Source organism: Balaenoptera ricei, chromosome 7 (genome assembly GCF_028023285.1).
Source record: "Balaenoptera ricei isolate mBalRic1 chromosome 7, mBalRic1.hap2, whole genome shotgun sequence".
NCBI classification, from domain to species: Eukaryota; Metazoa; Chordata; class Mammalia; order Artiodactyla; family Balaenopteridae; genus Balaenoptera; species Balaenoptera ricei.
In genome coordinates this window covers 87379175-87403534 of record NC_082645.1, presented here as the reverse complement: position 1 = coordinate 87403534, position 24360 = coordinate 87379175, and the positions used below count along the sequence as shown (strand labels likewise).

At 35.7% G+C, this 24360-nt stretch overlaps 1 protein-coding gene and 1 non-coding gene across 5 annotated transcripts in view; one reads left to right on the top strand and one right to left on the bottom strand.

The window, feature by feature from the left end:
* HYCC2 (hyccin PI4KA lipid kinase complex subunit 2) overlaps positions 1-24360 on the bottom strand; it is a 71415-nt gene that overhangs the window by 25773 nt on the left and 21282 nt on the right. For 3 of the 4 annotated variants that reach the window (XM_059928464.1, XM_059928466.1, XM_059928465.1), the window contains 5 exons: positions 16421-16501; positions 15040-15141; positions 9056-9235; positions 5045-5125; positions 3626-3741 (listed from right to left, as the gene is read on the bottom strand). In XM_059928464.1, the coding sequence (XP_059784447.1) occupies positions 3626-3741; positions 5045-5125; positions 9056-9235; positions 15040-15141; positions 16421-16471 (530 nt within the window). In that variant the 5' untranslated portion in view covers positions 16472-16501. Of the gene's footprint in view, positions 1-3625; positions 3742-5044; positions 5126-9055; positions 9236-14250; positions 14307-15039; positions 15142-16420; positions 16502-24360 lie in introns of those variants that run through there. The other variant, XM_059928467.1, reaches the window with a different exon arrangement.
* On the top strand, positions 5494-5600 carry LOC132369425 (U6 spliceosomal RNA). The gene has a single exon (XR_009504400.1). It is a non-coding gene; the product is annotated as a U6 spliceosomal RNA (small nuclear RNA).

Genomic DNA, 24360 nt, shown 5'->3' with positions numbered 1-24360 from the left:
AGGGACTTCCCTGGTGGTCCAGTGGTTAAGACACCGCACTTCCACTGAAGGGGGCACGGGTTCGATCCCTGGTCAGGGAAGTTCCTCATGCCGTGTGGTGCAGCCAAAAAATAAAAATCAAATAAAAATCAAATAAAGTAAAATAAAATGAAATAAATACCATATAACCCAGCAATTCTACTAGGTATATGCTCAAAAGAACTGAAAATGTTTACACAAAAACTTGTAAACAAACAAATGTTGACAGCAGTATTATTCATAAATATTCCAAAACTGGAAATAACCCAAATATTCATCAATTGATGGATGGATGGATAAACAAAATGCATATTGTCATAATGGAATATTATTCAGTCATACAAAGGAACTATATACACTACCACATAAACGAACCTTGAAAACATGTTAAGTAAAAGAAACCAGACACAACAAAAGGCCACATACTGTATAATTCCACTTACATGAAATGTCTAAAATAGATAAAACCATAGAGATAGAAAGTGAGATACATGGTGGCCAAGGGCTGGGGAGAAAGGAAAGGGGAGTTTCTTTTTAGTGTGATGAAAACATCCTGGAATTAGCTAGTGGTAGTGGATGCACAAGCTTGTGAATACACTAAATATCACTGAATTGTATACTTTAAAGGGGTGAATTTTATGGTATGTGAATTATATCTTAATTTAAAATAAATTTAAAAGTCAGTAATTAACTTAAAATGTGCAAGTATAAAACACAGTGCAGTTTCCTCAATATTTAAAAAACTCTCGGGGAATTCCCTGGCGGTCCAGTGGTTAAGATTCTGTGCTTCCACTACAGAGGGCACGGGTTCAATCCCTGGTTGGGGAACTAAGATCCTGCAAGCCTCTTGGTGCAAACAAACAAACAAAATAAATAAATAAATAAATAAATCCCTTGCCAATCACTAGAAAAAAAATACACAGTTCAATGAGAAATATGGACATAGGACATGAATATGCAGTTCACAGGTCAAGAAAAATACTTAATGAATTAACATATTAAAAGCATTCAAGCCTAGTCATAATTAAGGGAATGCTAAGTAAAATAATGTGACATCAATTTTTAATGTTCAGATTGGCAAAGATTAAAAAATTTGAAAATATCCAGTACTGGGGGTTAGTATGAGGAAAGAGGCACTCTCAAACTACTCGTAGGAGATTCAATTAGTCCATCGGTTTTGGGGAGGGTAATTTGGCAATACTGACTCAAACTGAAAAAGCAGACGTTCTTTAGCACAGCAATTTCACTGTTAGGAATTTATTTTACAGATACTTCCGTGCTCCCATGCAAATATTTATACAAAAAATATTGTGTTCCTTATAAGATTGTTTAAAAAAACTGGAAAAAATCTAAATTTTAGTCAGAATGAGACTGGTTAAAAACTGATAGTATGGGCACTTCCCTGGTGGCCCAGTGGTTAAGACTCTGCGCTTCCACTGAAGGGGGTGCGGGCTCAATCCCTGGTGGGGAAACTAAAATCCCACATGCCATGTGGCATGGCCAAAAAAAAAAAAAAAAAGCAAGTTGTACAACAACATGTACCAATGAATCCAGTGTGTATGGGTCTACAAGTGTTTCAGGTTGAATATATGCTTTTGCATGCATGAAAATTTTCTGGAAGGACACATAAAAAACTGCTAATAATTTAACTACTGAGAGTAGAAATGGGTGGTTAGAGGGAAGAGGACATATACTTTTCTCTTTGTACTCTTGTCTATTTTTACTTTATACTCTTCTATTTTAAATGTACCATAAGTATATATTGTTATACTTTAAAAAATTAAAATGAGAAAACAAAAAAGGAATCAGGTAACCAGATGATTTTTATGCAAACTAGTCTGCAAACAGTATTTATGAACCACTGTTCTAATATACATTTTCTATTATTAAATGATTTGAGTACCCCAACATAACTGTATAGAAAAAAATTAAGTTGTTACTTTAAGTTGGGATAAGGCCTTCTCCAGGTGTTATACAGCACCCTGATGGCTAATAAAGAACAATCACTAAAGCTGAATTCCAATGTGTTAGGAAACAAGGAAAGCCACTGTGTTTTCTATCATATGTGTAATATTGGAAAGACCCTTAAGAAGAACTGGAATTCTAGACTGAAGCACTTGATCAAACGTCAATAATTTAGAAATCTGCTTGATCCTATAGTCCTTCCATAACTCTAATATTATAACCAATAAGATAAGAGTACTACTTTACTATGAACATAAAATATTATATAACAAATAACAGTATCGGGACTTCCTCAGTGGTCCAGTGGCTAAGACTCCACACTCCCAATGCAGGGGGCCTGGGTTTGATCCCTAGTCAGGGAACTAATCCCACATGCCACAACTAAGAGTTCACATGCCGCAACTAAAGATCCCCGCGTGCCGCGACGAAGATCCCGAAGATCCCGCAGGCCTCAACTAAGACCTGGTACAGCCAAATAAATAAATAAATAAACATTTTGTAAAAAAGAATAATAATAATACTATCACTAACATATATTATGTTCCAGGCACTGTGCTAAGCATGTTTTAAGCATCATCTCATTTATTTCTCACAATAACCATGCAGGGCAATGTATGGTAAAAAATTTGGCCTTGCCCAAAGAAAGTTTTAGCCTTTGCCCTCAGCTTCTGGGAAGTAACCTATGTCATACCTGATAAGTTGTTTAGAGTGGGGGCTGGTGACACAGGCTCTCTTTGTTGGTAATGGCTAGATTGAAAGGCTATAAGACTGCGATGATTGATAGGATTAAGGTGAAAGTTTGGGTGAACTTTATGTGAAGTGACTGTGTCTCATTTACCTGAATGCATTATGGGAACAGATACTGTGTCTGTGTCTGAGGAACACTTCCCCTATCTAGTATTGTAAAACAGAAGGCCTGTAAATCCATCCATCCTTCCTCTAATATTAATTGAACATGCTAAACTGGGATCAATAAGATTGCCCAAGCCTACAAGGTCATTAATTTGCTGAACAATAGCCCTGTGTGGAATACAGACTTGAGCTTATGGCAGAAGCCAGTAAGTGCCACCTAGCAACAACTTCTGGGATTTGGGACCAGAAAATTTCTATCTGAGAGACAACCTGCTTACCAATGGGTACGAAGTGAGACTGCCCCCATGACTGAAACATAAAATAATCCTAAAATCTGAAATACCCATAATATCTTGGGTGATGTCAGAAAAACACCAGAAGATTTCCATAATAAGTGCCAGAAGAGTCCCATTATAAGTGCCAGAAGAGTTCCATAATAAGGTGCAAATGGTTTGTGCAGAAACATGTTACCAAGGGAATGGAAAGAAGTACTTATAGTACTCATAAGCAGGGAGGCAGGAAACCTCTTTTTCCCTAGGGCCAACTTTGGCACCACCTGACAATCTGCCAGATTCTACCTATCACCTAGATGGGCCCCTGTGAACAACTCTCTATTGATCAACAAAGAGCTGCTAGGTTTATGGATGAGTATTTCACTGCAATGATGTATTTCACTAGTATGACATATTTAACTTTTGCCTCGTCTCACACCAAACCTGAACCAAAATAATTGTAGATAACTATTAAGCATAAATTAACAATTTTTACTGTCTACAGTTTTGACCATTACCGGTTTTGTGCAGTGAATGTTTCCCTCTGCGGATGAAGATCACTGTAAACAACCCTGATGAGATCATGCTGACACAATGCCCCTTCTGTCAAAGCCATGGATCCAATTGTTGAGGGCTACAAAAACAAGGTAAAGTATGAGACTGTGTCTCTAAAATGAAGTAAAAATCTATATCATGTGAGGATATTTAATTCTGTCTCAACAAAAGACAGTTTCAGACCATTTCTTCCGTTTCAAAACCTCTTCCATTTTTCTATTATATACATTCTACAGCTCCTTTTAAAAAATATTTATACATTATATAAAACTAAAAATACACTGCTTTGTTTTTTGAAATATTATGGAATGAATCTATATTTAGGACAGAATAAGAAAAGTTGCTGAAAAGAATAAAGGCTACAAATGCATCAACTTTAATTTGTTTGTTTCCAGAACTCAGAGCACTCTTGGGGACTATGCATTCAAACCTGGAGGTCTTTCTAACTTCAGGAAGGTTGGTGCTCTCATTAATCTCATTCCACACTGAAGAAAGCAAGGTGCAGAGAGTTATAATTATGGAACACAAACAAGAATACTATCATCAAATGTCTCTTTAATAGTGATATAATTGATTTCATGTTTCTAAAGTTAGAAGAACCATCCATTTGTAAACTTTTCACTACCCTCCATTTTATTTTATAACTTGATACATGGAACACAGTTAAAATCTATTACTCAGAAATGTTCTATGCTAAAATCAGCCCTGGTTAAATAGGAGGCATTCTATTTTCAACACAAAACAAAGTCCCAGGGGAATTAATTAAGAAAATAAATAGCTGCATAGAGCTATGAGGCAACTGGATACTGTTTGTTGCTAAGAAAATGGATTTAAATTTTTAGACTACTGGTAAAGTTTCTTTAAGCACTTTCCTCACAAGTTTATGCACTGAAGGCCACTATAGACAAGAAGCTTGATTCAAAGCCTATATCCTTAAAGAGAGCAGGCAGAAGGAGTTCAGCTCAACAGGAGTCATCTACCTATATAATTATCAGTGTTCTCACAATCTTCAACCAAATAAATATAAGCAAAAATCAGAAGTGTAATTATTTTCCTAAAAAATAATAAAAATAAATCAATCTAACATAGATGATTTCTAATTAATACAGAAGACAAAAAAATTAAAAGAATATTTTTGAAAGAAAAGACCAAAAATGATGCTGGTAGAAGAATGAAAAAGAAATAAACCAGAACTAGAGGAAAATTTTCCATTAATTACATTCTGTCTCCCTTGACAACAGCTCAGCTTTATATCACTAATAACAAACATCTCCATTAAGAAACAAATCAGTAAAGATGTGTTAGGAATATTTATCTCTAGTAAGAAATTGACTTTTACTCAACATAATTTTTAAAAATTCTACCTTTGCAGTCTTACTTACCTCATGGTATATTGAAGGCTTGGATAAGGAAGGGATAGTAAAAGACAGAACTTTATTGTTCCCATCTTTATCAGCAATTTCCTATGGTTAAAAAAAAATGCAGAGATAATAAAATAATCACAGGACTATATTAAAAGAAATAATAACTACTTTCTTAACAAATATATCACTGGCAACTGAGGAGAATGTTTAGATATAGTAATACATAAAAATATTATTACCCTAGTGTATCTTTTCTAACCTATTAGCAGATTTGTACACTTTGGTAGTTGAGTTATCCTTTGAGAGACACTGAAAGATATAATACTACAATCAATCAAATACACCATGACAACAAAAACATGAAGTAGGCACACAAATTTCATGATAAGTTTACATACAGGCTAGGGAGATTACAAGTGATCAGATCTTTTAGTTGAAACATGACTGAGTTTAAAAGATTAAAATCACTGCTCGCTTCGGCAGCACATATACTAAAACTGTAATGATACAGAGAAGATTAGCATGGCCCCTGCACAAGGATGACATGCAAATTTGTGAAGTGTTCCATATTTTTGGAATGGGAGAAAATATTTGCAAATGATGCGACAGACAAGGGCTTAATCTCCAAAATATACAAACAGCTCATACAACTCAAAACAAAAAAAACAATCAACCCAATCGAAAAACGTGTAGAAGACCTTAATAGACACTTCTCCAAAGAAGACATACAGATGGCCAGTAGGCACATGAAAAGATGCTCAACATCATTAATTAGTAGAGAAATGCAAATCAAAACTACGAGATACCACCTCAGACTGGTCGGAATGGCCATCATTAAAAAGTCTATAAATAACAAATGCTGGAGAGGGTATGGAGAAAAGGGAACCCTCCTACACTGTTGGTGGGAATGTAAGTTGGTATAGCCACCATGGAAAACAGTATGGAGGTTCCTCAGAAAGCGAAAGGTAGAATCACCACATAAAAATTAAAATTAAAGGTTTTAGCCAAGAAACCCACACTTATTAAAATATGAAAAACAGGGCTTCCCTGGTGGCACAGTGGTGGTTAAGAATCTGCCTGCCAATGCAGGGGACACAGGTTCGAGCCCTGGTCAGGGAAGATCCCACATGCCACGGAGCAATTAAGCCCGTGAGCCACAACTACTGAAGCCTGTGCACCTACAGCCCGTGCTCCGCAACAGAAGCCACCACAATGTGAAGCCCGCACACCTCAACGAAGAGTAGCCCCTGCTCACCACAACTAGAGAAAGCACGCGCGCAGCAAAAATAAAATAAATAAATTCATTAAAAAAAATGAAAAACACTGTTGTAACACAGGATGAATCTTAACTAAAAGAAAATCTTACAATTATTCAGCAATAAATTAATGACCTGAAATAAGCAACATATTAACATAATTAATAGTAGTCCAAGTGATTAATCATAAGTTCATACTTAAGTGGTTTTTACTGACTACAAAAACATTCCTGTGATTTTTAAAAGCACTTTATCTTTCACTGGAAAGGTCAACAGCATCTATTTCTACAGTCTCTGGCACGCCAATCTTCTACAGGTATCAATAAAAATCTGCCTACAGACTTCCCTGGTGGTGCAGTGGTTGGGAATCCACCTGCCAATGCAGGGGACACGGGTTCGAGCCCTGGTCCGGGAAGATCCCACGTGCCATGGAGCAACTAAGCTGGTGCGCCACAACTACTGAGCCTGCGCTCTAGAGCCCATGAGCCACAACTACTGAGTCCACGCACCGCAAATACTGAAGCCCACATGCCTAGAGCCCGTGCTCCACAGCAAGAGAAGCCACCGTAATGAGAAGTCCACGCACCACCAACGAAGAGTAGCCCCCGCTCGCCGCAACTAGAGAAAGTCTGCGGGCAGCAAGGAAGACCCAGTGCAGCACCCCCCCCCCCAAAAAAAATAGATATGAGATCCTATTAAATAAAATAATAAAAGATCTAATAAGGTTTAAAAAAAAAAAAACTGCCTACAGACGCCAGCAATTAGAGAGAGGAAATGCTCCTCCTGCATCACTCCTTTTCTCTACTGTCTTTAGTCTGTTTCTTTTAAAACTCATATTAGTATACATAACTGGCATAAAATCCAGACAGAGAAGACTGCCCTAGAAGGAAGGTAGTCAGAGAGAGACTGAGTAGTTGCACAGCATAAGAGGAAGAAACAACAGGAAAAAAAAACAACCATCATCACCAAGACACAAACCCAAAAGAACTTCCCTATAGGGCTAGTTTTGGGGTTTCGTATGTCATAGGAGAGTACCAATTACATGTGAACAATGGCCATACCTCTAATTTTGGCAGGAAAATGGTTTAAAAATCCCTAGAAAGATCATTTAACTACTCTGTAGGCAAAATAGTTACCACCACATCTGGGCCACTGTGCCTCAGAGAACATCTATGCTAAGATGAATGGGCCTGATTTAAGTTAGGCAATAAAATTTTAATTTTTATTCCTAAATTTCAAACTAAGCCAAATACTTTTTATTTATATCTGTGTATATATCTGTGGAGAAGAATGTTATGAAATTTTTTTAAGTTGAGGGCAATATAAAACTCTCTCTTGGGCTACTGAAGCAAGGGAGAAGTGCTGGAGTGAGAAAAGAAGAAAAAAGAGAAATGAATATATAAAAGAAATCCAGTGTGGTAAGAAAAATCGAGAACCACAGAGAAGAGAGAACACAGGTATCAAGGGAATTAAAAGAAGACAGAAACCTGACGTTACATTTCTGATATATAATTGAGCATTTTTAAAACAGTACACTATTTTTGAGACACCGAAAGATAATTAAACCATAGCACCAACAAGTACTGTCAAGAACTTGTCAGGCATCCCACTATACAAAATTTTTTGCTTCATTTGTCCCACTACTGAATTTTATTACACTAAACAAGACAAATGATAGCTTAATGTCAAACATAATCTAAAACACTAAACTCAATTATTAAATCAACATTTACTAAGTGCCTTGCTAAGCACTAGAAACACAGTGATATGTGAAACAAATTTCCTACTTTAAAATAAAAAATCAGGCAAGGTAGCAAAATAAAGAATTTTATACCTACACCAGCTTTTCATTAAAAAAACTCATCTTTAATTGTGATACAACTATTACTACTACTATTTATAATAATAGTGGTAAACATTCGATAAACACCTCAGGAAACATGTTGGGTTCTTCTAATCGCTTTTAATCCTACTAACAATGTTTTATTTCTGTTTTACAGGATGAGGCAACTGAAGTCAAGATATTAAGTAACTTGCTTAAATTTAAAACAGCCAGTAAGTGACAGGACCTGATTTTGAACAAAATACAAGTGATTCCACAGGCCAGGCTCCGTCCTTCAGATTCTAGTGATGGAAATGTTTTTAAATGATTTTTTAAGGGATAATACTTAAGAGGAATGAGCACTGGTGCAGAAGAATATTTATTTTTTGTGAGAGTCAATGTTTTGTGAGGTACTTTGGTTGAGGTACCTCTCAACTACAAACTTAACTTTAATATGTGGAGTGTCTGTTTAGAGTGAATACACAGAATATAAGAATTCAAAGGGCAGGAATTTCAATACCAATGTTCTAAACTGGGCACCATGAGGAAAAAAAAAAAAAATAGAATAATAATGTTTAAGGTACTTAAGAATTCCTTAGAAGAAAAAAGTTTCATAAATAATGTAGTATCAAATACATAATGTTTTATCAAATGATTAAAAATAAATTTAAAAAATTAAATGCAAGGCATTTATAAATATTAGTCAAACAAAATAATTAGAAAAATAAGCCATAAAATATTAATAATGCTATCAATTATAATAGTTTCACCTACTTTATAAAATGCATTACCAGCAATTACTTATTAAACACCTCTGTACTCAATTTAATTAACTCAAATAAGTTATTCAAGAGACATTTAAATTTATTTTCCTCTAAATATTCTTCAAGTATTATTTCAGAGGACTTTAAAAAATACTTAAAGTTTCCCAAACTACCATTTTCCACTTACCAAATTGTAAATTCCTAAAAGAAGTGCTTCAATGCAACCATTACTCTGTCTGTCTCGGCTAACTGTAAGCCGCAAATAAACCCACATCAATTCTGGCAAGAACTGCAGTGTGAACCTCTTAAGTCGAACTTCAGAGCTGCGGTAGAGCTCAAACAGCTGGTGGCAGACAGGCTCCAGGAGCTAAGAAGAAAATAAAGTGCATCAGCTATTTCCATTCCTTTGGCTGTAACTGTAATTTTTTTTTTTTTAGGCACATATACTTGTATAATATTTTAAAAATAAATTCTCAACATTAATTTTTGCTTATTCTGAACCAATGCAACCAAAACCTCAATCTCTATTTATACTCAGAGACTACACATTAAACTGACCAATCCAGTAACTGCAAGAAGTACTTTGTGCCCAGATAATATCAACATATCTTTCAATACACTGTACTATTAAACTTATTAGATAATTAGTTCTTTAACCAATGTACTACTTTATATTTAGTGAGTTTCCTTTTCTGTTATTACCAACCCTTACTATCCTCCATTTTTAAAAGTTTCTATTGGAAGAAAATAATTTCAAATAATCTTGTTGGAAATAAACTTTAAATCTCAACTTAAGACTATGATTTAAACAAATTATTTGGCAATACATAATATTTGGACATCCAAAATGCTAGTTAATATTTTAAATACATACAAGTAAAACAGATTACTTCTATGTTTTAAGACTGACAAATTCTACTAATTATATTTACTGGAAAGATTTTGAAAAGGAGGAAGTATAAGTATACAGAAATAGCTTTTCCAATGTTTAACTGGATAATTTTTCATATGATATTACACAATATGACTTATAAGGAACTTCATAATCTTAAAAACTGAAGAAAATGAGCAGTTTAGACAAACCTCCCCTTTTCCCCTAAACTTGTACTGCTAATTTAGACTGGTTTTGTTAGAATAACTGCAGACTACACAAAACTGGCTATGATTTTAAAATGCAGATAAAACACTGAGAGGAAACTATAAAAAAATTTAACACTAGCTATTTTTGTTTTGTTTTAAAAAAATTTTTATTGGAGTACAGTTGATTTACAATGTTGTGTTTCAGGTGTACAACACAGTGAATCAGTTATACACATGTACATATATATATATATATATATATATATATATATATATATAGCCACTCTTTTCAGATTCTTTTCCATATAGGTCCTCACAGAGTATTGAGTAGAGTTCCCTGTGCTATTCAGTAGGTCTTTATTAGTTATCTACTTTATATATAATAGTGTAATACTAGCTTTTAAAAAAAAGGAACGATTCAGTAATTTATATGCTTACTTCTATTCTGAATGATTATAATAATATATATATATACACTTGTATATCTGCTTGAATGTAGTTATATATGTCTGTAATAATCTAACACTCCAGAATAAAGTCATTACTTTCAAAATTGTAAATTAAAAGTCAACAAATCCTATGTTGATTGTACAGTTAATATACTTAGATGACTTAAGCTTAGCTCTTAACAACTCTAAAGCTAAAAAAATTTACACACCTAGTCTAGTAACTACTAAGCTCTTTATATGAAATCACTCTCATAGGATTTAAAATATTAAAAAACATTCCAACTCTCCCTTACACTGAAGTCTAGACCAGTCAGACAATTTGCCCAAGGTTACAGAAATTAGTAGCGGAGAAAGACACCAGAATTCAGATCTTCTGACACCAAGTTGATGTTCTCACTATACCGCATTTCTTATACCAGGATGGCAGTGGAGGAGGAGGTGAGCGTTGTTTAATTACAAATAGTGTAGTCCATGTAGTGCCAATAATGAAGTAATAAACTTTTGAAAATGGTCAACTGCTGGCAACTTTTTAAAGTACTGACAACAATATTCAGCTCCTTAGGACAATTAAACATTGTTGCTCTCATAAATTTATGTATTAAAAATATATGTCCATGTTTCAAATCTACTTTCCTCTTTAGTAAAAGACTCTAAAACTGCCTTCTCTAAATTTCATTGGCCATGGTACAATTACAATTTGTCTATGTTATAAAGACCTTATTTTCCTTCCTCAGCAGCAAGTATATTGGCATGTAGAGACTATATTTTAATAAGCACTGCAAAGAAATACAGTTACCAAAATTATTACTCTGCTTTTTTTTAAAAGGAGGGAGGAGGAGTGGCTGGCAATCCAGTAAATTTTCATCAGCTCCACTGCAAAATAAGACTGTTAAAAACTTGCCAATGTGCTCTGTTAAAATCTTTAATTCTAAGCATATGTTATCATGCCATCATGTTCTCAATTTCTCAGTATCAGAAATGACCTCCCCTAAATGGCGCTATCACCCACAGCAAAAGGTGTTAAAAATCATTATCTCCTTAAAAAAAAGCTTAAGAATAATTTACACCTTCCCCAAACTTAGCAAATAGTTTTGACATGATAATTACTAAGAGGCATGCCATATGATGAATGCATTGAGAGCAGTTTGGGTGGAATAATGGAAACTGAACCCAAATATGAGTAGGTTAAAGAAAAAATATGAGGTGAGGAAACGGGCACAAGTAGACAGAGACTATGAATAAGCAATACTTTATAAAGTTCATTGGGAAGAAGGACAGAAAAATGGGGTAGATAATAAAATAGGAGGCAAATCAAAGAAGGTTTTTAAAAAAATGGAATATTGTTGTTTATCATATTCCTTTCATCAGAAAGGGAAAAAAAAAAATCAGTGACAGGGACTTCCCTGGTGGCACAGTGGTTAAGAATCTGCCTGCCAATGCAGGGCACATGGGTTTGAGCCCTGGTCCGAGAAGATCCCACGTGCCACAGAGCAGCTAAGCCTGTGCGCCACAACTACTGAGCCTGCACTCTAGAGCCTGCGAGCCACAACTACTGAGCCTGCGTGCCACAACTACTGAAGTCCGCACGCCTAGAGCCCGTGCTCCGCAACAAGAGAAGCCACCGCAATGAGAAGCCTGTGCACCACAATGAAGAGTAGCCCCTGCTCGCCACAACTAGAGAAAGCCCTCACACAGCAATGAAGACCCAACGTAGCCAAAAATAAATAAATAAAATAAATTAATTAAAAAAAAAACACTGCTGTTTTAAGAAAAAAAAAATCAGTGACAGAGGAAAGGGAGGGGATAACTGCAGTAGCAATCTTTGAGGTAGTTAGAGAAGATGGGATCCAGGCCTAAGTGGAAGAAATGGCCTTTGATACAACCTGAGACACTTCATCCACCGAACAGCAGAAACGGCAGGAGAGTGTGGGTAGAGATGCTGGTAGACTGGTAGATTTGAATGGGAAAATAGAGTTTCCAACTATGTTCTTCTTCTATAATGACACAGAAGGCAAACTGAAAATGAGGAGGAAGGGCAGTAAGTATGAGGAAAGAGAAGGTATAAAATGAACACTGGGACAGTGTACCAATGAAATATTATGTGCTCATTTATGATTTTTAGTCCTGCATTTAAATGGAAAAAGTCAACAAAATTGTGTTTTTTCCAGGTACGTTCAACCACTCAGGTACAGGCATGAAGTGGATGGCTGGGTTTTATCCAGTGTTGAGATTTTGCCCAAAGAATATGAACTAAGGGAATGAAAGGCAAAGGAGCTCAGAATGTTTGCAAGGGAATGACTGTAATGATGGATCAAGAAAATTTAGCTAAGAAAAGAGGCAAGTGAGACATTTGAAGGAAGTGAGACATTTGAAGGGAGGCAGAAGGACAATCAAATCATAAAAAAGCAATAGGGTTAATGGTCTCCTTGAAGTGGAAGAACTGCTAGAGTGACTAAGGGATCTGGAAGGAGGGAAAGGAGAAAAATAAAGCAACATGTTGGTCTAGAGATTAAGACTTGAGCTGTAGTACAGGTTGGCCATAATATGTAATATTAAACTTCTTTGGGAATTCCCTGGTGGTCCAGTGGTTAGGACTCAGCGCTTTCACTGCCGCGGCCCGGGTTCGATCCCGGGTTGGGGAACTAAGATCTCCCAAGCCGTGTAATGTGGCATGGCCAAAAAACAAAACAAAACACAAAAAAAGAACTTCTAGGAAATATACTTTCTTAAGAACTTTTATGGTATTTAAGGCAAAATTGTTTCTTATTAAGTAAATAATACATTTATGTTTCAGAATATAACAAAATCAGGACTAAAAGGGTTCTCCTTCTAGAACTGAAGTCCAGAATTGCTTTGAGATTCTACGGAACTTAACACTCTGTTTTTCTGAAGTATGAACGCATGGTTAGAATCTTACGACCTGACAGGAGAAAGGATGGAAAGACAGACCTGCTCTAGTAACTGGCTGATTATAATGACTGCTGGGTCTTGAGCTTGAGTCTCTCAAGTTGTAATTTTTCTATTTCTAGCCTTGACAAAGTCTCACACATTAGTATTATGAAGTATGACAATATAAAGTGAGTTAATTCTTGTAATATCACAGCTTCCAAAGCATTAAAAGAAAAAAAGGAAGCCAATACATTTTATATACTTGTGAGTCCTAATGAAAATGATAGCATTTTAGAATCTCATTTTGTATTTTACTATTCTTTTTTTTTCCCCCGGTGATTTTTTTTTTTTTTTTTTTGGCCGCGTGGCTTGCGGGATCTCACTTCCCCAACCAGAGACTGAACCCGTGCCCTTGGCAGTGAAATCGTGGAGTCTCAACCACTGGACCGCCAGAGAATTCCATGTATTTCACTATTCTTCTAATCAATATTTATTAAGTGTTCATTACGCACATGATGAAATACTGGATTCTAGGGAATTAACAGATATATATGTTAACAGATATAGAATATACGACCACTGCCCATGAAGAGCTTACAATTTAAAGAGAAAGCATAAAACAAATGCATTTTAATAAGCAAAGCTTAATGTTAAGACAGTGCAAAACAAGGGATACATACATTCAATATTCACACAGAATTCTGAAAACTCCTGACCAAGAAGGATATGCATATATGTCCATTACCATACCTAAAGTTATAAAACATTCAAAAATACATAGCAAGAGAAAAAGAAGCAAATGAATCCTGCGGTTGCTGCTACAAATAGCAACAGATGCAAGCCCAACTGAGAGCCAATCCAAGTTTAGAAGATAGGAAAGAAAGAGGTCAATAAGCAAGCTTTTAGTGATAGTACAAAAATGAAGATGCACTTTAAGTTAAGCTGCTGGTTAGGAGATGATTACCTGAACTTCTTCAAACTCACTCCAGTACACAGCAGAGGCACTCTTGGAGGCTGTATCTGGGAAGATAAGAAGCTACTTTCCTGTGTGTTCCTTTCATTTCATTTTAAAGCATACATGACTCCAGTGGTGATAAAACTGTATGTCATACTGTTGTGTTAATGGAAAGATAATGTGTGTATTTTGCGTAAGTTAACACATAGAGCCAATAGCTGCACTTTTTTTCCCTTCTAGTACAGGCTAAATAATAGGAAACTGTTATTTTAAGTTTACTGATCCTGACCATTTAGGCTTTCTCTGATCATTTTCAAGCTAAACTTACAGCAGCATCATTTCATGTTACCAGTTTGACTGAATTCACTGATTAGAGTGATTACACATAGTTCTTTACTGTCAATAAAAGGACTGCAAACAATATTTAAAATTAATAAATCTCAATCAGTATATGGTTAAAATTTGGACTCCAGGAAAGGAAACATTCCAGAACAGGAAACAGAGAAAAGTTTCAAATTAAATAAATCTACTGAGATGGTGGTCACTCAAATCAAGAATCAAAACATACTGTCCTCAACAGGAACAAATTTAATCAAAACATTTAAAAATATGGAGAGGGAGGTCATGGGGAAAGCCAAAGCAACTATCAGAATGAAAAATAGCAGAAAGAAAGTTTTCCAGCCCACTGGAAGGATTTAAAAAAAAGAAGGAAAACTGCAAAACTTACATGTATGTGTTTTAATGCACATATTTCATTATGTACTACATTAAAATTACTTTTCTTATAAACCTTCCTACCTCATTATTCGAATCTTGAATAACTTTATACAGGGCTGGTACCAGTGTTTTTTTCCGGTGTAAAGTTGCTGCATAATTGGTGATCTGAGTGTCAGGTAATGCCTAAAAGAAAACATCAAAGGAAACCAAAAGTGAACTTAATATTTGAGAAGTTAGAAACTTTATTTTATATGAGTTTCTCTTGAAAAGATTTATAATTGAATCAACTAAGAAAAGTAAAAATAATTAATTTAAGAAATAACCATGAGAGCTAATAAAACAAATTAGTTAGGATGTTATACAATTCTTCTAACTACTCAACAATGAGAAATGATTAGAAATCACACATTACACCAAGATTTGCTGAAATGAGTCACCTTATAATCTGGTCTAAAAAATTAGTGTGCAATATATTCTTTTGTTTTTAATGAGGTGTGCATTTTTTTTAAGTCTTTTTATTGAATTTGGTACAATATTGCTTCAGTTTTGCATTTTGGTTTTTTGGCCACAAGGCATGTGGGATCTTAGCTCCCCGACCAGGGATCGAACCCACACCCCCTGCATTGGAAAGCGAAGCCTTAACCACTGGACCGCCAGGGATGTCCCTGAGTGTGGGATATATTTTAATTCTTGTATTTTTTTTTTAAATAAATTTATTTATTTATTATTTATTAATTATTTTTAGCTGTGTTGGGTCTTCGTTTCTGTGCGAGGGCTTTCTCTAGTTGCAGCGAGCAGGGGCCACTCTTCATCGCGGTGCGCGGGTCTCTCACTGTCGTGGCCTCTCTCATTGCAGAGCACAAGCTCCAGACGCGCAGGCACAGTAGTTGTGGCTCATGGGCCTAGTTGCTCCGCGGCATGTGGGATCTTCCCAGACCAGGGCTCGAACCCGCATCCCCTGCACTGGCAGGCAGACTCCCAACCACTGCGCCACCAGGGAAGCCCTAATTCTTGTATTTTATGTTCACAAAACACTTATTTCCGTAGTGTTTATAAATTATATAGTTTTCAATCAAATTAATGAGTGATTTTTTAATCGCAGGAAATAAAATATAAGGCACAAATCTCATTTCTGTGCCTTATTAAAGCTTGGAGGCTTCCCCTCTTTTATTGAATATATCTTAAAATGTATATATCACCTTATCAATCCATTGATATCAATCCATATCAATTATACTCCAAAGTAGCAAAAACAAGTTTACTAGCTTCATTTTCACGTTACCTTCTAGCCATTATTCACATTAGTGCCTTTTTAAAGAGGTGCAGCTATAGAAACATGTTATTTCATATTTTGCCATTCCTACACTTCATAACTTTTGTTTCAGTTTTTCCATGAACATGTATAACTGAATTACTGATATATAGAATCATATGACACATTCTTATCCTCAATCCAGTTTACCTTGAATTCTGATAACCATTCTTCCACAACGCCACGTTCAGATCCCAGCATCTTCTTCTATCTTCTATTCCTCTTTTCTCTCTGAAAGAAAAAGGCACTGAACTTGAGGACAGTGTTACTTACAGAAGCTATCAAAGGTAAATGATGTGTGCCTTTCACTAAAGGAGAAACTCATCTAGTGTATATTTTAGATAAGGAGGTTTACTTTTAGACTAGTGTTCAATTAAAACAAAACTCTTTATAAGAAATAAGTTCTATTTTTAATGATACGTTTGAAATCTATTTTCCAATTATACTCCAAAGTAGCAAAAACAAGTTTACTAAGTAAAATCAAACTGCACATTACCCAAGACAAATGCACAGTCTATGCCTAGAGCTTTTACCAAATATACAACTGGCACATACAACTGGAAAAAGTTATACATGATAGAACACTGTGACAGATCTTTACAAAGGTAAAAAAGTTAGAAATCAAGGGTCATATGTACAGCAAACGGATTTTAAACATATATATATATATATATATAATATGAAATAAGGCCTTTGAAGGAGGTAGATTTATGTTTTCTAAAATGGAAAAATGGCCAGATAGAAAAAGCAAGTTGTACAACAGTATATAACCTATAATAATTCCACTAAAAATTATATAAATGTGAAAAAGCTGGGAGGAAAAATATATATACTAAACTATTAAGTGTTGGCCTCTTAGGGAAGGATTACTGAGGATATTCTAATTATGTAACTTTGAAATATAAAAAAAAAAATTGGTATGTATTATTTAAGTGAGACAAACAACAGAAGGTTTTTGGTTTTAAATTTAAGGTTCAAAAGGTAACCAAAAGAAAGAAGGAATTTCTTGGGCAGGGAGGGAAATGTCTCCAAAGCAACTGAAATGAAAGTTCCTTTATTAAAAAGACAATATTTATCAAAAAGACAATATGTGTCATATTCCATAATAAATTTCTATCTAAAAAAAAGAAATCAGATTTTCTAACCCCCCCCATTCCCTAAATATCCATATATAATGCACTATACCAAGGATTATGTAAGCGAGGAGTACAAAAAGGAGTAAGAAATGCCCCTTATTCTCAAGTAGCAAATGCTCTTAAGATGGACTGGTGGATTTATTCAAATAAATCGCAAGAGGAAAAAAGAGACAGCAGATTAAAAGATATGTTTAAAAAAATCAAGAACCAAAGTATGAATCTTATTTGGACTCTGATTCAAACAATAAAAAAGAGCATAACACAATTGGAAAAGGTTAAACATGACTTATTACTTAATACTGGATGATACTAAATCAAGGAATTATGATAGGTTACTTTTATATTTGATAATGGTATTATAGTTAGGCTTTTTACTTATTTATTTTTTAAATACAATTTATTTATTATTTTGGCCACACCGTGTGGCACGTGGGATCTTAGTGCCCCAACCAGGGATCGAACTCGTCCCCCATGCCCCCCCACCCCACCCCGCCCCGGCAGTGGAAGCGTAGAATCTTAGCAACTGGACAGCCAGAGAAGTCCCTATAGTTAGGTTTTTTAAAATACTGTTTATCTCTTACAAGATTCACACTGAAATATTTACTGGTGAAATGATATCTGGGATTTGCTCTTTTTTTTTAAATATATATATTTTAAAATTTATTTATTTTTGGCTGCATTGGGTCTTCGTTGCTGTACGCGGGCTTTCTCTAGTTGCGGAGAGCGTGGGCTACTCTTTGTCGTGGTGCTCGGGTTTCTCATTGCGGTGCTTTCTTTTGTTGCGAAGCATGGGCTCTAGAGCGCAGGCTCAATAGTTGTGGCGCACGGGCTTAGTTGCTCCGCAGCATGTGGGATCTTCCCGGACGAGGGCTCGAACCCGTGTCCCCTGCATTGGCAGGTGGATTCCTAACCACTGCGCCACCAGGGAAGCCCTGGGACTTGCTTCAAAATAATCGGGATGAGGGTAGCCAAAGGAGGAGAGTGCATTGGGTATAGATAAAATATGACTGGTCGTAAGTTGATAACCACTGAAGCTAACTGGTATACAAGTTTCATTACACTATTCACTCTACTTTGTTATAGGTTTGAAGTGTTCCATAATGAACTTCAAGGGGGAAAAAAAAAGGATCGATGAACTAACTCTACATACAAATTATAATATACATGATATAAAACAACGTTCTTAACCTTTTTGCGGGGGGGCAAAAGCACAAAGTCACAGACCCCCTTTGATAGCTGAGCAAAACTATGTACTGATCCCTACTTCAGAAAAAGATAAATATGATGCCTGCATGAACATGGTTTTACAAATAATTTCAGGAAGTTCACTGATTCACTAAAGCCCATTAATAGATATGGACTCCCAAGTTATAAACTCGTGAAGAAATGAGACTCTTAAAAATAACTTTATGAAATAGAGCACAACTACACTTCCTAATGATAATGTCCTTCAAAGAAGTCATTTTGTAAGGTTCCTATATTTACTACAATGATTGTTCAAATCACTGTCAGAATTTTCTTTTTTTCTTTCAAGTACCAATTAGTTAAGTGGTACTAAATACTCTGTATAACCTAGTACTTCACCTAAAAACGGACTCCATGACATAATTATGATTACTGTGTATCTTACTCTATGCAAATTACACCTCTTTAAAAAAAATTTAACTATAAAAAATAAAATAACAAGCCTAGATCCATCGTACATTATAACTTTCAGTTATAAATAATGGGCTAAATATCCTAAGGCAGTTGCCCCTGGAAGCTTCTCAGAAAGAACCCAAGGAGGCAACTGACCAAAAAGCAAAGGAAGGATTCAGTCAGAAATTCATCAATCCATTCCATAAATATTTCTTTCTTTCTTTCTTTCTCTCTTTCATTTATTATTATTTTTGTCTGTGTCGGATCTTAGTTGTGGCACGTGGGCTCTCTAGTTGTCCCGCAGCATGTGGGATCTTAGTTCCCTGACCAAGGATCGAACCCACATCCCCTGCATTGGAAGGCAGATTCTTAACCACTGGACCACCAGGGAAGTCCCCCATAAGTATTTCTTTCTTTTTTTTTTTTTTAATTTTTATTTATTTATTTATTTATTTATTTTTTTGGCTGTGTTGGGTCTTCGCTTCCGTGCGAGGGCTTTCTCTAGTTGTGGCAAGCGGGGGCCACTCCTCATCGCGGTGCGCGGGCCTCTCGTTATCGTGGCCTCTCCTGTTGCGGAGCACAGGCTCCAGACGTGCAGGCTCAGCAATTGTGGCTCACGGGCCCAGTTGCTCCACGGCATGTGGGATCCTCCCAGACCACGGCTCGAACCCGTGTCCCCTGCATCGGCAGGCAGTCTCTCAACCACTGCGCCACCAGGGAAGCCCCCCATAAGTATTTCTTAAGCGAAAACTATATACCTGCCATTATGCTAGGAGCTGGAAATACAATGGTAAACAGAATCAGATGTAGACTCACTCTAATGGGGCACTTATCTAGTAGAGGAGGCTAAACACATTTTTGCAAAGAGATAAGGAGTAAGAAGGAAAGGTACATGAAAGCGTAAAACAAAGGAAACCTAGTGCTGATGAAGGTTTCTCTGAGGTAGCACTTAAACTGAGATATCAAAGATCAGTAGGAGTCAAGGGGAGTAGTGAAGGAACATTCTTGAAAGAGGGAACAGCATATAAAAAGGTTCTGTGGCAAGAAAATAACATAGGAAGATGTAGAATCTGAAAGAATATCCAAGTGGTTAGGAGCACAGACAGCAAGGGGCGAAGTTGAGGGCAGAGAGAGAGAGGCATGGGCTGATGTTATAATAAACAAGACCTTCTAGTCTACATTAAGTATGGAAAGTGACTGAGGATAAGATTAAAGGTTTGAAAGGCTTACCTGGCTATGATGTAGAGAACACTCTTTCAAAGCTAGCTACAAAATTCCCATTAGCAAGAAGACTAGGGGCTTCCCAGGTGGTGCAGTGGTTGGGAGTCTGCCTGCCAATGCAGGGGACACGCGTTCGCGCCCTGGTCCGGGAGGATCCCACATGCCGCGGAGCAGCTAAGCCTGTGCACCACAACTACTGAGCCTGTGCTCTAGAGCCCGCGAGCCACAACTACTGAGCCCATGTACCACAACTACTGAAGCCCATACACCTACGGCCCATGCTCCACAACAAGAGAAGCCACCGCAAGGAGAAGTCCACACACCGCAACCAAGAGTAGCCCCCGCTTGCCACAACTAGAGAAAGCCCGCACACAGCAACAAAGACCCAACGCAACCAAAAATAAATTAAAAAAAAAAAAATTAGGTGAAGAATACAAACAGGAAATTCAAAAAAGAAAAAGAAAAAAAGAAGACTAAAAATATTCCAGGCTTGCTATATAGCACTTGCTCTGAGAGTTCCTACTAAGTCAAGTCAAGTCTCTGGAAGTCAAAAAAAAAAAGAAACCTAAATAGCTACTGATAATAAAAATGGTTTTTATTTACAAAGTACCTGAAAAATAAAGTAGGTTCCATTTTTATTAAGCTTCAAATAAAGTATAAAAAGTTAAAGCAATGCCCACGTTATTTTCTCCGGAAATAAGTTTTTAGGGATAAATTTTAACATTTGAATCTCCCTTTAATAGTTCCCTTTTATCCCAAGTCTCTTATGAAAGTATAAACAAAAGGGGCTGTTTTGTTGATATTACTTACAACATCTCCTTCTACCACCTCATTATCGCTAATGAGTTCAGCAGGCCACAAGATTGAGGAAAAATAGACTGAATTTTACGTCCTCTTTGAGAAGTACTCCAGAAAAGGAGGTAAATACTTTCAATAAATATACTACCATGTAAAGAAGAAAACCACAATTTCATTCTAGTGGTGACAGAAAGGACTTATCTTCCAAAATAAACAAAATAGGAACTTAAAAAAAAACCCACAAAACTCCTTTATTTCCACTGCTGAATTTTAATAATGATTGATTTTTGGTTTTTATTTACTGGAAACTTAAAAAGCTATTCTTCCTCTGTACCCCAACTATTACCTCTAATTTTACAAATATCCTTAGCTATAAATATGAATAGTTGATATTCAATTATTAAATAATTTTAAAAGTTATTATAAATAGTATATATCTACTAAAAAAAGGAACTTAACCTAACTACCTCCCCCACCCACAAAGATAAACAGAGTTAACCATTTGGTATGTATTTTTCTTCACATATATGTTTACGTATATGCATGTATGTGTATGTGTGTGTATACAGTTTAAATATAGTTGTGTTCATTGTACATAGTATTCTATAATTGCTTTTTCAATTGTCAAAAATATATGAAAGACCCATAGTTCAAGCTCATTCTTTTTTTTTTTTTTTTTAAACATCTTTATTGGAGTATAATTGCTTTACAATGGTGTGTTACTTTCTGCTCTATAACAAAGTGAATCAGTCATACATATACATATATTCCCGCATCTCCTCCCTCCTGCATCTCCCTCCCTCCCACCCTCCCCAGCCCACCCCCCCAGGCAGTCACAAAGCACAGAGCTGATCTCCCTGCGCTATGCGGTTGCTCCCCACAAGCTATCTATTTTACGTTTGGTAGTGTATATATGTCCATGCCACTCTCTCACCCTGTCACAGCTTACCCTTCCCCCTCCCCATATCCTCAAGTCCATTCTCTAGTAGGTCTGTGTCTTTATTCCCATCCTGCCACTAGGTTCTTCATGACCCTTTTTTTTTTTTTTAATCCCTTAGATTCCATATGTATGTGTTAGCATACTGTATTTGTTTTTCTCTTTCTGACTTACTTCACTCTGTATGACAGACTCTAACTCCATCCACCTCACTACAAATACCTCCATTTCGTTTCTTTTTATGGCTGAGTAATATTCCATTGTATATATGTGTCACATCTTCTTTATCCATTCATCCGATGATGGACACTTAGGTTGCTTCCATGTCCTGGCTACTGTAAATAGAGCTGCAATGAACATTTTGGTACATGACTCTTTTTGAGTTATGGTTTTCTCAGGGTATATGCCCAGTAGTGAGATTGCTGGGTCACATGGTAGTTCTATTTTTAGTTTTTTAAGGAACCTCCATACTGTTCTCCATAGTGGCTGTATCAATTTACATTCCCACCAATAGTGCAAGAGTGTTCCCTTTTCTCCACACCCTCTCCAGCATTTCTTGTTTCTAGATTTTTTGATGATGGCCATTCTGACCGGTGTGAGATGATACCTCATTGTAGTTTTGATTTGCATTTCTCTAATGATTAAGGATGTTGAGCATTCTTTCATGTATTTGTTGGCAATCTGTATATCTTCTTTGGAGAAATGTCTATTTAGGTCTTCTCCCCATTTTTGGATTGGGTTGTTTATTTTTTTGTTATTGAGCTGCATGCAAGCTCATTCTTTTTAACGGGTGTAATTAATTATAAGTATAATCCCATGACTTATTTAATTATTTACTAATAAACAAATCTGTTTTCAACTTCTTTATATTACAAAAACATGCTGCAATACACATCCTTGTACATACTTATGTATTTGTATTGTTATCTTCTGTAGTATAAATTCTAAAACTTGAATTTGAATTTTTAAGGTCACAGGATATAAATATTATTAATAGCATATCCAAATACAAATAAATTATCAAAACCATAATCCATGATATAATTTTAAAGAGCACATGATTGTTACATATACAAAATAATTTATTCCTGCTCTATTTATAAAGTTAATACCTTAGCACTGAAATCTAAAAAATTCTAAATATAAATACCTCAATTTTTCTACATTTGTTAATATCATGTATATGACTTTTAAAACTAGGACAACAAAAATCGGTATCAGAACATTTGAGTGAGTACTAGTTACCAAAACATTAAAAATTTAATACACAGAATGCTGTAATGTATTTGAAAGAGACATGGCAAAAAAGATACCACAATATATTTTACTGTATTTTAAAAATCACTCTGATTGTTTAGTAAAGGCTTGAATCTTCTAAAGTTAAAAACCACATTTATAGTTTACTCTTTAAACAACCTGAAAGTTCTTTTAGAATGCAATATGAGATCAAGATCTAACAATGTTTTCTCCCAATAAAAACTGTTTTCTCAGTTGTTCTAATACCTTGTTTGCATGCCCATTTTTTTCTGACTTGAAACGCTATTTTTATCATATACTAAAAGTCCCACGTATATTTGGAACTATTTCTGAGCTACTTTACCCATTAATTTTGTACCGGGGCTATAATATTTTAATTACTGTGGCTTTATAATGCACTTTATAATGGTACAAGTCCCATACTAATTATTTTTCCTAAAAATGTATTTTATTATTATTGCCTGCTTATTCTTTCAGGTGAATATTAGACTTCTAATGATAAGTTTCTTTCCCATACTCCATCCTTATTGGAATTAAATTTACAAATTAATTTCAAGTGACATCTTCACATAATTGAGTTATCCAATACAGAAGCATGGCACTGCTCTTTATTAAAAATCTTCTTTTAGGAACTCCCTGGTGATCCAGTGGTTAAGACTCCACGCTCCCAATGCAGGGGGCCCGGGTTTGATTCCTGGTCAGGGAACTAGATCCCACGTGCCACAACTAAAAGATCCTGCGTGTCGCAATGAAGACCTGGCGCAGCCAAATAAATAAATTTTTTTTAATAAAAATCTTTTATATGTCTGTATAAATTTTGTGTTTTCTTCATATAGATCAACACATTCAAATTAAGCTGATTCCTAAGTATAATCTTCTGTGGACAACTGTTTCCAGACCCATTGCAGATACCAAAATCCAACAATACTCAAGTCCCAGAGCTGGCCCTCCCTATCAGCAGATTCAACCAACCATGCATTGTGTAGCACTGCATGTATTGATATTTATTGAAAAGAAATCTGAGTATAAATGGATCTGCACAGTTCAAACCAGTGTTGTTCAAGGGTTAAAAGTTTATATTTTCCTGCTGCGACTGTGATTCT